The 16,586-nt window shown below is 38.9% G+C and overlaps 1 protein-coding gene across 1 annotated transcript in view; it reads left to right on the forward strand.

Annotated features, from left to right (window-relative positions):
* The first annotated feature begins 2,727 nt into the window (after window positions 1–2,727).
* Window positions 2,728–16,586, forward strand: part of C2H2orf73 (chromosome 2 C2orf73 homolog) — a 49,930-nt gene continuing 36,071 nt past the window's right edge. The window contains 2 exon segments of the mRNA XM_044660666.1: window positions 2,728–2,831; window positions 15,930–16,149. Of these exon segments, the coding sequence (XP_044516601.1) occupies window positions 2,728–2,831; window positions 15,930–16,149 (324 nt within the window).

The following is a 16,586-nucleotide window of genomic DNA, read 5'->3' on the forward strand; positions in this document are numbered from 1 at the left end:
TTGTTTGCCTCAGTTTCCTCTTCTGTAAAGTGAGCTGAAGAAGAAAATAGCTAACAATGCCAAGAAAACCCCAGATGGGGTCATGAAGTCAGACATGATTGAAAAACAGCTGAACTTATATAGGTGTTAGGCACTGTGCTAACTGCTGAAGGTATAAAGAAAGTTTTAAAAAAGAAGTACATGCTCTCAAGTGTAAAAGAGATGGGGCACCAGGGATGTTAAAAATAACCTAAATGGTTGTGGGTACACACACTGGGTTGAAGGAGAGACAGGACTAACCAGGATAGGGAGACCAAGAATCAAGAATGGCAGTTGGCCTAACTGTCACTCTGCTCACCCTAGGCCAGGGTCTTTGGAACCAACAGGCAAGGTAAAAGTTTTAAACAGTTTAATTATGAGAAACTAAAAGGATGGGATAGGGGATTCTACACTAAAACCTAAATGGCAAAACCACAGGGCAAGAGGAGGACTTGACTTCTCTAATCTTAGTGACCTAAGCAGGCAGGGCTCAAGGAGCAGTTCTGGAGTCTCTGGGAAGTCTGCTTCAAACCTGGTTCCAGCTAGATTTGACCAGCACAGCTAAAGGGGCTGAGGGTGGCTTTGAGGGTTCTCACGGTAATCCAAAGATGATCACTGGATGCCAAAAGCCAAGGTGGTCCAAGGTATCCAAGTAGAGAGTGTGCTTGAGATGCTGTCCACCAGATCCCAAACTCCTCCTCCACTCTGCAGGTCTTGTCCACTTGCTGAAAGCCACCACCACTCAGGATCCCAGGGAATCAGGATACAGGGTGTCCTTAATTCTGAGATCTCCCAGAGCTAGCAACAGTTTGTGCCAATCACTAATGGAGTCTCTCTCAGAGCACAAGCAACTTTTTGCTCCTACATTCCATCTTGGAATGCTCCACCCCTTCCTGCTAGGTCCAACCTTAATACTTAATTAATTACTAAATAAACCCTCACAACACAAGGAACTCACAATCTCAGCTGAAAAGAACTTTAAAGGCCAACAAGGACAACTCCATTCCAATCAAACCAGCCTCTTCTGAACAACCTCTAGTGAGAGGAAACCTACTATAAATTTTAAAAGTAGCCTTTCCCACTTTGGGATAACTGTAATGCTGAAATCTGTTTTTCTGCAACTGTTATTCATTCTTATTTCTGTCCTATGGAACAAGATTAAGTCCAAATCCTCTTCCCCAGGAAAGACCTTCAGAGTCTGGGAAGCAATCATGCCCCTTACTTATACACTCAAGTAGTTGAGTAGTAGAACTGTTTTCTGACTCTTTTCTTTTCCTGCAACAACTACTACTTTCCCCCAAAAAAACAAGACCTCAAAACCAAAACTAGGAATGCAGTTAATTAGCAGCTGGGCTGACAGCTGCCAGGGCTCTTTGTTCATCAGGCTCCAAATGCCTTCCCATTGTAGCATTTCCCAAATGTATTTCATCACATAACACTTTAGGTTTTGAAATATTCCCACAAAACCCATAATAACTCAGATAAAGTGGAGGAGGGGTTGGAGAAATTTTGGCATAAATTAGGGGAAATTTAGCCTATTTTCATAACTAAAAATGCCACAAACTCTTTCAACTCTGAAGAGGTTTTAACTTTGAAGGTCAAGGTCACAGAGATAGTAAAAAGGATTCAAACCTCAGGTTCTAATTCTTGTTTTTACAAATTGAGGAAAATGAAGTTCAGAGGAGTTTGTCCAAGTTCATCCAGCTAAGTAAATATTAATCAGAATAATTCGTGGCTTCTGACTCTAAATTTAGGGAATTTAAAAAATCTAATTTATATGAAGGTCCAATAGCTACAGAGGTGCTACCCGGAGAGTTGGGAGAGGATGGTGAGACTTCCAGTTTTGGTTCTGGGAAAGAGAACATCACAGTAAACCAAGACCCCAGTTTCTCCTTAAGAAAGATAACCAACTTGCAGGGCCATTAAAAACTATTCTGAGAGTCCCTGGAACAAAACTACTTTAAGGGCCTCGAAACTCTTGCATGAGTTCATTGGGAATGCATGCCCAAAGTGTAGCTAGGTGACTCGGATAGAGAGCCAGCCTCCCGGGAGGTCCTGGGTTCAAATAGGACCTCAGACCCTTCCTTAGCTGTGTGATCCTGGGCTAGTCACTTAACTTCGTTTGCCTACTCCCTGCCCTTCTTTAAAGTTTACTAAAAAGGAAGGGAAGGGAACCAGGAGGGCACAAGGGACACAGAGAGACAGAGACAGAGACAAAGACAGCTCCAGAGAGGGAGAGACAGAAGACAATTAGGAGCAGTCACCGGATTACAAACACCGGCCCAGCAGAGACAGGAGTCAGCAGGGGTCTCCACGGCCCCAGCACCAGGGAAAGAGATTCATAATCCCTAGCTAAGGAGCACGGCCCTCCCGCCCATCACCAGCCTGGCCAGAGTGAACACACCCTAGCCACAGGAAAGGGCAAATCCAAAGGGAAGCTTGCCTAGCCAATGGCTGAGCTGAGGGCAGCCCATGCGCTGAGCCTGCGCCCAGTGTCCGGCACGCCCCACCCCCATCCCCGCGAGCGCGCGCCCCTCCCCCTGCAGACCCAAAGCGCCTGCGTTCGGGGCGCGTGGTGGTCTCTGCTTTCTCTAGGTGGGATCTGGGCTCGTGGAGCTAGATCCTCGGTTTCCTAGCGACCGACCGTAGTCACAGAAGCCACCTCTAAGCTAGTCTTGTATTTGGGAGTCTAACACAAAAACAAAAAAGATGCCTCAGAGACTCTCGCACCCCATGAGCCCAAGCCAAGTTTTGGAGAGCCCCAAGAGCGATAAGACGGAGGATAATTTGGCCTCCTCCGAGGAAGAAGTTAGGTGAGACGCACAACCTTGACCTTCATGGGTTTCCTCCTCTCTTCCCTATCTTCCATGCTGCGGTCTTTTCTACGACATGGTCCAGGGTCCAGCATCTATTTAAACGCCCCTTTAGTCCATGTATAAAGTTATATGAATACGCTTCACGGGGTAAATAGAACAGCTGGGTACGGAGGAGCTAGCGCAAAGGACATCTACGTGGACCGGCTAAGTCTTAGTGTCACCATCTGCCAGCTGTCATTGGAGGTTGCCCCTCTTTCCAAAGTCTTCCTCCTGAAGCCTGCAGGAGCTTGTCACTAATGACAATTCCACCTAGTAGAGCCAATGCTTAATTGTCCTCTGAATGTGCATATACTTCTGGGGCAATACATTTCTAGAATTCTTTTCTGTGAGTTTTCTAAAGGCTTAGTTGAGAAGATTGCCCCAGTAGACTAGCAAAATGAACCTGAGAGCTGGGATTCTAGTCTCAGCATCAAGGAAAGAACAATGGGAAGAGTTAAAAAGTTTTTTTACTAAGCCCTTAGTATGTGCCAGGTATTCACTGGGTATACAAAGATAGGCCAAAAAAAAAAAAGCCCCTGCCATCAAAGAGCTTACATTCTAATAAGAGAGACAACCCACAAACACCAATATACATACTGTACACAATGTAAATTGGACATGATTTTAGAGGGAACTCACTGAATTGAGGAAGATTAAGAAAAGCTTCTTGCACAAGGTGGGATTTGAACTGAAACTTGAAGAAAGCCAGGAGAGAGACCATTCCAAACAGCAGGGACAACTAGTGCAATGCCTGCAGTTCAGAGAGGGAATGTCCTGTAAAGAGGCAGGTATTGCCAGGTGGTAGTGTGCAGTTATAAGAAAACTACAAGGGAGGAAGGGGCCAGATTATAAAGGGCTACTAAGGCCAATAAGATTTTACATTTGGTCCTGGAAGTAATAGCAACAGTTTATTAAATAGCAAAATGATAGGGTGAGACCTATGCTTTTAAGAAGATCACTTTGGTAGCTGAGTGGAGGAGGAACTAGAGTTCGGGGAGATCTGAGTTAAGGACATAAACTAGAAGCTTAATAGTTCAAGCAAGAGGTGATGAGAGCCCATAACTGTGGCTCTATCAAAGAATTGAAGAGGATGTAAGATGTTCTGAAGGTTTAATCAATGAGGCTTGAAGACAAGTAAATAGCATAGGAGGGGTGAATAAGGCTGAATAATCAAGGATGATACCTAGGTTGCAAGTCTAGGTGTCTGGGATAATGGTGGGTGCCTTCAAGAGTAAAGGGGGAGGGCAAGAAGAGAGAGGAGGGGTAGGCGGATGGGGAATAATGAATTCATTTTTGGACATGTTGACTTTAAGATACCTGTGGGATATTCCAGTACAAAATGGCCAACTAGGCAGTTAGAGAGGTGAGACTGGAAGTCAGCAGAGAAGTTTGAGCAGGATAGATCAGAGAACAATCTCTGGTAGTGATAATTGGACCCATAAGAACTAATGAGATCACTAAGCAAAACAGTATTTAGAGAGAAGAAAAAGCCCAGGACAGAAGCTTAGAGATCATCCATGATTAGTAGCGGAACCTATATGAAGATCCAGCAAAAGAGATTAAGAAAGGAGATGGATGAGTTGGAGGACCTGGAGAGAACAGTGCCATAAAAACCTAGAGGGGAGAGAATCAAGAAGAGAGTAATTAATTGTCAAAAACTGCAGAGAAGTCAAGGATGAGGACTGAGAAAAGGCGAGTAGATCTGGTAATTAAAGAGCTTATGAGCTACCTTTGGAGAGAGCAGTTTCAGTTGAATGAGATCAGAAGCCAAACTATAATGAGTTTAGAAGAGCCTGGCAGGAAAGGAAGGAAAGGAATCAATTGTATGCAGCCTTCTCAAGGAGTTTAGCACTGAAAGGGAAGCTAGATTTAAGATGATACCTAGCTGGGACAGACTGATCAAATGAGAGTATTTTGAGGATGGGGAAGATGTGATCATGTTTGTCAGCAGTAGGGAAGCAGCAAAGAGAAAGAGAGAGATTAAATATTGGTGAGAGAATGAGGAAGATAGAAGGGACAATCTCTTGAAAAAGAGACAGATTGGAAGGGGATCATGTCTGTGTAGAGGAGTTTGCATTAGCAAGTGGAAGAGCCACCTCTTCACATTAGTGGGGTAGAGATGGAGATAGAGAGGGAAATCATCTGAGTGATGTGAGAAGAGAAAGAGGGGAGAAAAGAGAAGTCTTGGCAAAATAGCTCCAGTTTTTTCAGTGAATTTTGAGGGCAGATTTTCAGCTGAGAAGAATGGGCAAAGGGATGCCATAGGAGGTATGAGGAGGAATGAAAAGATTTGGAAAAGGTAAATGGGGTAGTGAACAACAATAATAATTATTATTCTAACTATAACTTATACAATAACACTTTATGCTACAGTGAGGGCCCATTTGAGATAATGCAACATACATTTATAGTGGACCCAACCTACACAGTTTCACAATGTTCTCCAGCTCTCTTCAGCAGCAGATGAGTAGGAGTGAAGTTGATGGATGGTGGGAGAGGAGAAGGGAGGCAATAAGCATTTATTAAGCACCAGCTATGTGCCAGGCACAGGCACTTTGCTAAGTGTTTTAAAAATATTATCTCATTTGATTCTCACTGCTATTTTGGGAGGCAGGTGCTGTTATTATCTCCATTTTTCAGTTGAGGAAATTAAACCTGACAGGGCTACCTAACTGCCCTTAATTGAGAGAATAATTCATGATTGGGACTTTGCAAGGCATGATCCATAATGATATGGATAAGGGGACAAGGGACTGAAGTGTAGAAGATAGTGTAGGATTGAGCTGGTTCATCTCAGATATTGCGGGAAGATGAGATTACCCAGTTTAGGAGAGGTGATGGCCTAGGAAAGAACTGAGAAACAGAGATATTAGAGATCATAGTGTGAAATTCAACAGGGTGAGGAGTTTATAAGGAAGAGGGAGAGAATGACAAATAGTAACAAATAATATTTCACAGCTCATAAATGTGGAAGTGGAACTCTTGTGAGTGATGACAAGATCAAGGCTGTGAACATCACTGAGTCTGATTAAGGTGGAGTGGAGAAGTAGGTCATGGTAAATAAGTAAACTGAAGAACTGAAAAGTTAGGGTGTTTGAGGGAATATCAGTATATATTTTGAATTCCCCTAGTATGAGATCAGGAACTTGAGAGGAGAGAAAGACCTGAACTCACTGAGAAAGGAGGGAGAGTATTCTGGAGATTGGTAACAACTCCCAGAATCCTGATGGATGATAAATGTGAATTGAATGAATGAACCCTAAAGGAAAAGAGGTTACTGAGTGTTGATGGTGGTGGAAGAGTGGAAGTAACAGTGGAGAGCAAAGAGTATTCTGATTCTGTCACCAAGACCAGTGAGTCTGGGTGTAGGAATACTGTGCAGGTAACCAGTACTGGAAAAGATGTCCAGAGGGGTGCAGTCATCAGAAAGGAGCCAGCCAGATAGGTCTCAGGGAGTACCAGAGGAAGAAAGGAACAAGAAAGCGAGATAGTTTAGGATGAAATCAAGTTTGTTAGATGCAGATAAAGCCAAAGAACTCAGTGAGAAGTAGGGAGATCTGGAAGTTGAAGAGAGCAGGGTTGAGGTCAAAGAAAAGTAAGGGAGCAGGCAGCAGGGGATAAATTTGGAGAAGAACAGCTGAGGAATCAGAATCACTAGGGTAAGAAAAATTATATAAGATGAGGATATGATAGCTGTTGAAAGAATTCAGGCAGAATTCAAAGAGAAGTCCATTAGTCCTTTAGGGAGGTGATTATATTGTTCCTAGGAACTCCCAGAGGTGCATATGCCTCAGTGGGCATAGCACTCTGGGAAACCCTGGGGTTCACATCCCACACTTTGCTGCTTATTCCCTGTGTGACCTTGGATAAGTCACAACCTCCCTGGGCCTTAGCAACCTCATCTGTAAAATTAAATAAGGGGAAGGGTTAGGCTGGAGAATTCTAAATACCTTTCCAGCTCAAAATCCTATGGATCTAATAAGATTTATGAAAATGCTTTTCTCAACAATCCTATGAGGCAGGTAGCACAAATGTTTTCTTCATTTTATAGGAGAGAAACAGAGGAGTAAAAGTGATTTCCTAAAAAATAACATAGCCAATACACAGAATAGAAGGTTTTCTCTGTCAGACCAATGTTGTGTTACCTTGAGCAAATCGATTTACTTCATTGGGCCTCAGTTTCCTCAGCTGTAAAATGAGAGGATTGGACTATGCTCTTAAGTTACAGCTATAATTATATAATGTACTGTTTTTATTAAATGTACAGTCACTTTATTAAAATACCAGTTTAAATACATCTTTTGTCAACTCCAAAAACTAAAGGCCAGGTCTAGGCAGTGAAACTGAAAGCTTTTTACATAATTATACAAAAAAGGGCTAACCTCATTTCCTATTTTATTACTATATATAATATATACTAATATATATATTACTAAACTAGCAGATGAGGACAAATACTGTGGCGATGTCATTTACCTACATTTCACCAGTTTTTGATGAAGATAGTGGAGAGATGTGGACTGGAAGGATTCAGAATTTCTTGGGTAGTCCAGTTCCAAGAGTAGTTGTTAACAAATTCATTGTCAACTTAGCAAGAGGTCTTGGATGAACTTCCTTGGGTATCTGTGCTTGGTCCTATTTAACATTTTTCTCAATGTCTTGGATAAAAGCATAGATAGCATATTCATCAAATTTACAGGTAACACAAAGCTAGGAAGAAGTAGCTAACAAAACAGTAGAAGATACCGTCAGAATCTAAAAAGATCTGGACAGGCTAGAGTACTGGTTTGAATATAATAAGATGAACTTCTGTCAGGATAAATATATAGTCTTACACTGGAATATAGAAATCAAGCTCAGAATGGTTGTTTGGGAATTAAAATTAATATCCAAAATACTACAAGTATTATATTTATAAAGTTTATTAATATTAACTTAAAGAAAAGGAAAATAAAAACTAGAGAGCTCACCCAACTGTGCATGTGGGAAAAGAGAGCTAGGGGGCAAGGCTTACAACAAACTTATAAACAACATGGGAAGATGCAAACATGGGGGTGCAAGGAAAGGGATGCTGGGAGATGAAAAAAGAATTCTGGGAGATGGAGTCCAAAGGTTCAAGATTTCTAATTAATATAGTTGGACACCAATTTTTTCTGAAAAAGATCTGAGGGACTCTTTAGTGGGTTTCATTTTCAATATGAGTCAGCTATATGATACATCAGATTTTAAAAGCTCATTTGACCTTAGATTCCATTAAGAAAAAAAAAAGGCTTCTAGGAGTAGAGAGGTAGCAGCCAGGTGTCTCAATGGATAGAATGTTGGATCTGGAATCAGGAAGTCCTAAGTTCAAATCTGGTCTCAGACACTTCCTAACTTAACCTCTGATTGCCTAAGAAAAGGATCTACTGGATCTATTGGAAAGGAAATGGCAAACCACTCCAGTATCCTTGCCAAAAAAAAACCCATGTGAGGTAATGAAGAATCAGACATGACTGAATGTTTGAAAACAAACCCAACTATATTCTGCCCTCACCAGACCTCATCTTGAGTCTTGTGTTCTGTTCTAGGTGCCACAGTTTAAGGATATTGATACTAAACTGAAGGGTTTCCAAAGAAGGGCAGCTAGGACAGCAAAGGACTTTGAGTCAATGTCATATGAGGCCCAATCGAAGAAATTGGGGATCTTTAGCTTAGAAAAGAGAAGACTGGAATATCATCATAGATGTCTTTAAGTGTTTGAAGGGTTGACATGCGGAGAAGAGTTAGACTTGTTCCCTTTGGCCAAAGACAGGAGAAACCAGGAAAGAGAGGGAAGAATTTGCAAAGAGGCCAGTTCAGGCTTAGTAAGAACACCTTCCTGTCCATTAGAGCCATTTGTCCAGCAGTTGAAGGGGCTGCCCCAGAGGTGATGGGTCCCCTCTCCTCCAAAGTCTCCTGTCAGTCTCCCTGATCACTTGTTGGGTATATAATAATGTGGATCCCTTTTGTGTATGAGTTGGATTAGATGGCTGAGTTCTCTTCCAACTCTCAGATTGTGTGATGGATTCCATTAGAGGAAATTTAGTGAAAATGAGGTAAGCCTTCACTTTGATTTTAAAGTTGGAAAGGTTTATGGTACCATCAGCACAAAACAGGTTCAGCACTAGGCACCTTCCTAGTCAGGGCTGCCCTCCCTTCTCTCTATACTTAATATCTTATTGACTCACCTCATTTGGGAACTAAGGAATTATTTAAGGGTTTTAATTTTTAAAGCTTTTCCTGATCAATTGAGTCACAGAGTGAGAAGGGAATCTGAAAATTTATTTTTTCCAGATTGGGTTAATGGCTACAGAGGCTAATAAATTAAGCAAATGGAGAAAGCTATTAACTATCCAGAAATCTATTATGCCTATTAGAGCACTGTTCTAGATTAGAGAGAGCTCACTTTTACCTGGAGCAAGTTAGTAGAGAGGTTAAAAATATCCAGAAAATTAAGTAGTATCATAGATTTAGAACTAGAAAGGACCTTAGAGGCCTTCTAAACCAATTCCTTCATTATAGAGATAAGAAAACAGACTCAGAGAGTTTAAGTGACTTGCTCTTAATTACAGAGCTAGAAATTATAGAGGCAGGATTTGAACCCAGGTCTTCCTAATATGAAATGCAACACTCTAGACACCACCCCACTGAAGAAAATTGAAAACAAGTTTTTCCATTTATTATTTGCCTGTGAATATTTACAAAATTACCAAAGAAGTAAAAGCTACTAATGAGTACTAAATGCTAATTGTGGCAAATAAGAAATAATCAGGTGTTTGTTAAGCACCTGTTATACTCTAGACACTGTGCCAGGGACCAAGGATACAAACGCAAATATGAATGAATTAATATGAAATTAAATTAGAATGAAAATGAAACAATCTGCCCATAAGAAACATTCTATCAAGGTGTTCACATTCTCTCTTTGTGAAATAAGATTCATCATCATTTTATAAACTAGTTATTCCTAAAATTGTCTGATCCCCTTCTTCTAGACTTTGCATCATTTGGGCCTAAAATAACTAAATGTTACCAGAATTAATTCTTCATTTATCCTTATTCTGGATCTTTTGATCTGACTATTATATTTTCTTTCTGCTTCCATTTCTAACTTAAAATGTTAAAAGTGTTACCATTCAAATCTATACCCTCACACACATATTTGTATGTATATGGAAAGCTCTTCTCAAGATTTTACTGTTTACTATTGTGTAATGGTGTGCCCCCTTTGGACTTCCTCAAAGCTGATGGGTTGAAGAGTCACAACTTTGTAAAGGAAAGCCCTTTCAGCTAGAAGATGCTAGAGTAATTCAACTGCATATAAACAGACCATCAAAGATAACAAACTTGCTCCTGGACGCAGGCTGCCTCGATATCTTTACACCCAATTATTCCGCTGAATAAGACCCCCACAGTAATATGGCCAATCATTATAAGCGAAGGAGGTCCTTCACGTTAGAAATCTGCTCTGACCCAGAAAGAACTGTCAGACAGGAAAGACTATCTCCCTGCCACCTCCTACAGAGAAATAACAAATAGGAGAGCTCAGTTCCTGAGGGAGTTAGAGATTTCTCCTAATTCCCAGCTGAGGGACACAGCCACTACTAAAAAGAACTATAGCACTCTTGCTAAAAGGAACACAGAGACACAAACTAGGAGTTAGGAGTGATGGAGACTCCAGCTGTCCTGGGGACAGACCAGCAGCCAGCTGACATACCTGGCCCCAGCTAGCAGCAGAGTTACCTGAGCAGCCGTGCCCAGGGGCTGAGCATCATCCTGAGGTCCCTGCATCCTGCCAGAGACAAGTCTTAGTCTAGTGGAGGAGCCAAAGATGATCACTGCCAGCAGCAAGCTGAAAGAGGAATCTAAAAGAAATTATTGAGAATCTGACTTGTCCAATGGACCTTTCTGGTGATACAGTGAATAGTTAGCAAAGTGTTCTCAGGAGGGTAAATCAACTAGATTCTCAAAAGAAACATGAATCCTTAGGCTTTAAAAAAAATTGAACCCCCTGCTATCTAACACAATCTATTACTTTAGAAATTTGTTTTTAATAAAAGTATTGTTTTACTGAATTGCTTACTTAAGCACATATCAGTGAAAAAATCAAATAAATACATAAAACCATCATAATATTTGAATGCCAAGAGCATGGAAACTCTCAAAACAATTTCTTCCTCTTAGAAGAATGAGTTGCTTGTAAGGATCTAATAGTACCTTTTATAAGTAGGTGACTTCTATGCACACAAATGAATTTACCCTAAAGATTCCTTTTTTTTTTTTTTAACAAAAGGCTGTGACGGAGTATCTGAATAGAGTAAGAGTTGTATCCAATGAGTGGTGTATAACCATTGGTATTTTACCGACATTGACCACTGCTCTCAATATTTCAAATCCTCTTTAAACCTTTGTGAAATTTGCTTGCATTTCAGAGCCTGCTCTATATACGAGTCTTAATCCCATATTAAACAACAAATCCCAGTAAAATTGAATGTCTCTGTGAGATAACATGAGATAGACCTTAAGCCACTCTTCTCTAAGATAACTAATTGAGCCTCACTAACCTCACTAAATAATAAATTTATGCTTTGGATTCACAAACTATTGCAACATTGTCCAATTGTTCCCACAGCACCCTGTGATATTAACTAGTAACAGGCAGATGACAAACCCAAATATTCATCTACTTACTCATTTAAGAGGAGGAAAGGATGAATCCTGGACAAATCCCCCCAAATGAAGGGGGAAGTGGGAGGTGATAAAGTATGGCAACAACAATTCTATGAAACCAACATTCTATCAAGTTGTTGCAATAAATTAGCTATCAAATAAAAAGTTACCAGGCCTTTAAAAAATCATATAAGTTTTTGTGTAACGTTCTTCTAATATTACCCTTTCTCAAAAAGAGTTTAAAATTTAATCTGGTGTAAAAAGGAAATTTTTAGAATGTAATAGAGTTACTAATCTTTTAGTAGTCTATTTAGGGTAATTCACAATAAACAGTCCTATATACTATAAATAAGTTTCTACTTATTTCCCGTCTTCTCCCCCTACTCTGGCTATCAAGAAAGGTTTGTAATGGGGGAGAAGATTCAGTGTTCTAAGTGGAGCAGTGTACTAATTCTTTCATCAAGCTGCATAGATTTTTTAATGATAGCCAAATAATTTCAAATAAAACTTCTTCTTTAAATTTTAAACAGAATTCATTACCTATCAGATGACCTCAGTTCAAATGATTGCATTTCCAAATTACCTTACATAGAAAATCACATTCAAGCAAATTTGCAAATTTAGGTAGAACTTCCTTCAAAAACTGAAGTTGTTATAAATGCTTGGCTAGTAAGAGTATTATATATATATATATAAAGCTTCACCAATTTAGCTTCATTTTTTTTATGTTAGTTTAAGATATGTTGGGCTCAGTATTATTGTTAAAATTATCCTAGATGAACGGCTGGTCTTTGGCTCAGTCAGAAACTCTAAAGAGTTTAGTCTGATGCTTACCGAGTATGCCCTTGAGAGCTTTCAGAAAGAATTAATATAATGAAAGCACAGAAAATCACAATAGACAACATTTACACAGTATTTGATAGTTGATATGGGCAAAGCCTGATGTTAAAAAGCTTCTTAAAAACCATTATCACAGAATCTCAAATTATAGCATTTAATATTATGGGGGACCTTCCTCTATTTACTTTCAAAACAAGCTGCAGTTGTTATTACTGCAGTTTCCACTGTTTCTCACAATCTTCCCACTTAACACCCCAAAGTCCTTAAACTTTTCTGCCTTTAAAATGTTTTTAGCAATTATAAAAATCTTTAATAGCTTACAAAAACTTAGAGTATTCAAATAACAAGTTCTGGCATATCATTCACAAAAGTAATACAAATGATTAAAAAAATAAATAAGATATATTTCAAGTTGCTCCTTTTTTAAAAATCAGCTTCTCTTTTGAATATATAATCAAATTAATGAAAATGAGTAGGCATCTCATAATTTGAGGCAGCTGTATGTAGCACAGGGTCCAGGGTTAGGAAGATCTGAGTTCAAATTTGACCTCAAATGCCCCCTAGCTGTGGGTTCTCTTGCAAGTCACTTAATCTCTGCTTGACAAAAATGATACAGCAGAGAAGGAAATGCCAAACCACTCCAATATTCTTGCCAAGAAAACCCCATGGATAGCCTTAGTCCATGGAATCAGTCAGATACAACTGAATGCCAGAACAATAACAAAATTCATAATTTACCGCAAAATGTCTAATTTCAAGATATACAAGAATTCAAAAGTTATTTCTAAATTGATTTCTATTTCACTTTAATTTGTAAAACTCCCAAGAATCAATTAGCTTTTCTGATCAAGTCTTATTTACCTTTTGGTTAGTCCAGATAGATTCCCAAACTAAAATTGAAGAAATCTTAATTTTGGGTTTATAAACTCTAATATTCAAGGTCAGTTCTCAAAAATTAAATGACAAATTTTGGAGGGCATGTGGAAAAACAGGCACAATAATACATTGTTTGTAGAACTGTGAACTGATCCAACCATTTTGGAGAGTAATCTAGAGTTATACTCAGAGTTATAAAGCTCTGTATACCTTTGCCTCAGTAATGCCTGTATTAGGTTTATTTCCTAAGGTGACCAAGGTAAAAAAAGAAACTTTATGTCCTAAAGTATTTATAGCAGCTCTTTTTGTGTGGCAGAGAACTTGAAACTGAAGGGATATCTATCAACTGGGGAATGGTTAAACAATTTGTGGTATATGATTATAATTCAATACTATTGTGCTATAAGAAATGACAAACAAGATGATCACAAAAAACTTGGAAAGACTTATATGAAGTGATGCAAAGTGAAATGAGCAGAACCAGGAGAACATTATACACAGTAACAATAATGTATGATGATCAACTGTGAATGACCTTGCTATTATCAACAAAGAAAGGATTCAGGGTCACAAAAAAAAATACCTGGCAGCCATCCCTTTTTTAGGGGAATCTGTTGAAGTGGCAATATAGGGTCCATAATTAAAAATTCAGAAGCCATTCCTTTTTAAAGGGAGATCTTGTCAGAATGGACCAGAAATTGCCTATGGGTCTTTTACCATACCCTCAATCGAGGAACAAACTTAGCCAAAAAAGAGAACAAGTTCAGAAATTCAAGAGTTTGCTAACTCAGGCTGACCCACCAAACTGGAACTGGAACGCAAAGGGACCCTGCTGGAACCAGGCATCCAAGATCAAAAGTGGTGGCTGGGCAGGCAGAATTTCGAATCTCTGTAGGAACTGCAAATAGGTGAATCTGAATGAAAGAGAACTACCAAAGAAGCAATAATAAAGGATCTTTAATCAAGGCTGGAGATTGTAATCTGATCTCACACTCAGCACCAGGGTGCAGGGGTACCCAAGAAGGGGAGAGTGGAGCAAAGTTAAATACAATGGGGAAGCATAGCCTCCAAAAAGGGTTATATAAGTTATTTTACATAATAATTCAAAATCCATAGAGTTGGCTAGGGAAACCCGGAGGGACACCATCAGCTAACACATGACTCTGGAATGAGCAAAATCAGCTCAGAGTCAGCCACTGCATTCAGCGATGCCCAATCTTCCCATCCCCAGACTGTGCCCATAATTATGGGATAATGTGCACTAGACTTTGGGAAGAAAGGCTTTGTGACAACTATTCTAACAGACTACTGGTCAGTTGCAAATGAGAAGCATTTGTAGGGGCTACAGTATTGGGCATAGTGACCCACTGGGCAAAACCTAGAACACAAAATATAAGTTGTCCTTTGGTTAACCTAACACGTCAGTGCCAGTGTGAATTGAGAGAGGGAGCTCAGAGAGAATGCTGTAATTATCATCATTATCATCATCTTCATCATCATCATCATCATTATCATCATATCCTTTTTATAATCTTTTTCATAACATTACCTAAAAAATCTTGGAAAGAAGAAATAATAATAATAACTAACATTGATATAAAACTTTTAAGGTTTGTAAAATACTTTATATCCCAATCATTCTTTCGTATTGTATTTCTAAACATAACTTAAATGCATCCTTTCATTTTACTGACACGCTGGGTACAATTTGATCATTGTGTAAGTCACATGTAGACTTCAATAGTTAGGTGATCTTTTTTTAAAAAGCACTAAATGATAATAATTTGATTCATGTATAATGATAGCACCAGTATTTCCTCTTCTAGAAAAGATCAAAGTATTTGATTGGCTTTGCATTAGTTTTTATACCACCTTGCTCTTTAAATTGACCTTGAAAATTTTATTTTCTAGGAAGATATTTGTGAAGATAATATTGACTCACATTTATATATAGTGCTTTAATATTTGTAAAGCATTTTCCTTATAGATTCTTTATGAGAGATATAGGATAATTATCATTGTTCCATTTTACAATATAAGATTATTAAGACCCAGAGATGTGAACTGACTGATTCATTGTCACATTGCTGGCAATGCCAGTTCAAATAATTTGATCAGACTTTGAATGACTAGATATAAATTCTTGAGTCCAGCAGTATGATCTTACCATTTTTATCATTGCTCTAAATTAAAATCTCCATAAAGTCTTGAAAAATTATAATGAGAAGACATTGTCAGGTCCATTCTTTTAGTTTTGCTTTTTAAATAAGAGCATTTTAACATTCCAGTCAACCAAAACTATTTTCATGATAATAACTAACATCTAAATCCTACTTTAGGTTTACAAAGCACTTTACATACATTACTTTATTTACCTCCAATATTGCTGTGAGATAGGCAGTTTGGATCTTCTTATTTCTATTTTTATACAAGCTTAAAGCAGTCACTTACCCCTGGGATCATACAGGTAGAGAAATGCAGGATTTAGGACCCTCCTAACACCAGATTCAATACCCTTTCTATTGTAATTGCTGCCTCTGATAACTAAGGGATTAGCTGAAATCAGTTATGAATTTGCATAGTATTTTATATGATTATCAAATTATCAATGAATATTGGAATACTAATTGGTTTAAATGGATTTTTTTACAGAACAGATAATTGTAAAACATCAGATGTTCATTTGCCAGATATAGTAGAGAGAAAAGAAAATAATAAATCTGAAAAAGAACCTGAAAAAGCAGAGCAGCCTTCAGAAAATACATTTATCAGGAGACCACACGTAATGTATGCCAAATTTATAAGAACTAATGAAAGATCCTATAATGAACCAATATGCTACATGGAGAACCCAGATATGAGAGGTGTTCAGGTAGGTCTGATGTTAATTAATCATTGCCTTCAAAGGGGGGATAATGTCATACACATGATGTACAGCTATAGATGTAGATTCAGAAGTCGTTATTCAGAATAATTCCATTTTGTGTTCACATTATACCTAAGGGAACTGTTCAGACCATCAGGGACCACCTGTCCTGTTACTTGACTTTTTAAATGATGATGCCAGTGCTCACACACCCTGTTGGTAGAGCACATTGGGGTACCCTAATGCTCCACTCAACGTTGGAGGCACTGGGAGAACACCATGTTCTCTGTGCTTCCCTTCTGGATCTCGACTCCATCCTTCTTGTGAGTACAACTACTCCTCTCATTGAACCAAGAAGGTATGGTCAGTGTAGGTTTATAGGAAAGAAGGAAATAAGCATTTATTAAATGCTTACAATGTGCCAGCCACTATGCTGAGTATTT

Source organism: Gracilinanus agilis, chromosome 2, assembly GCF_016433145.1.
Source record: "Gracilinanus agilis isolate LMUSP501 chromosome 2, AgileGrace, whole genome shotgun sequence".
NCBI classification, from domain to species: domain Eukaryota; kingdom Metazoa; phylum Chordata; class Mammalia; order Didelphimorphia; family Didelphidae; genus Gracilinanus; species Gracilinanus agilis.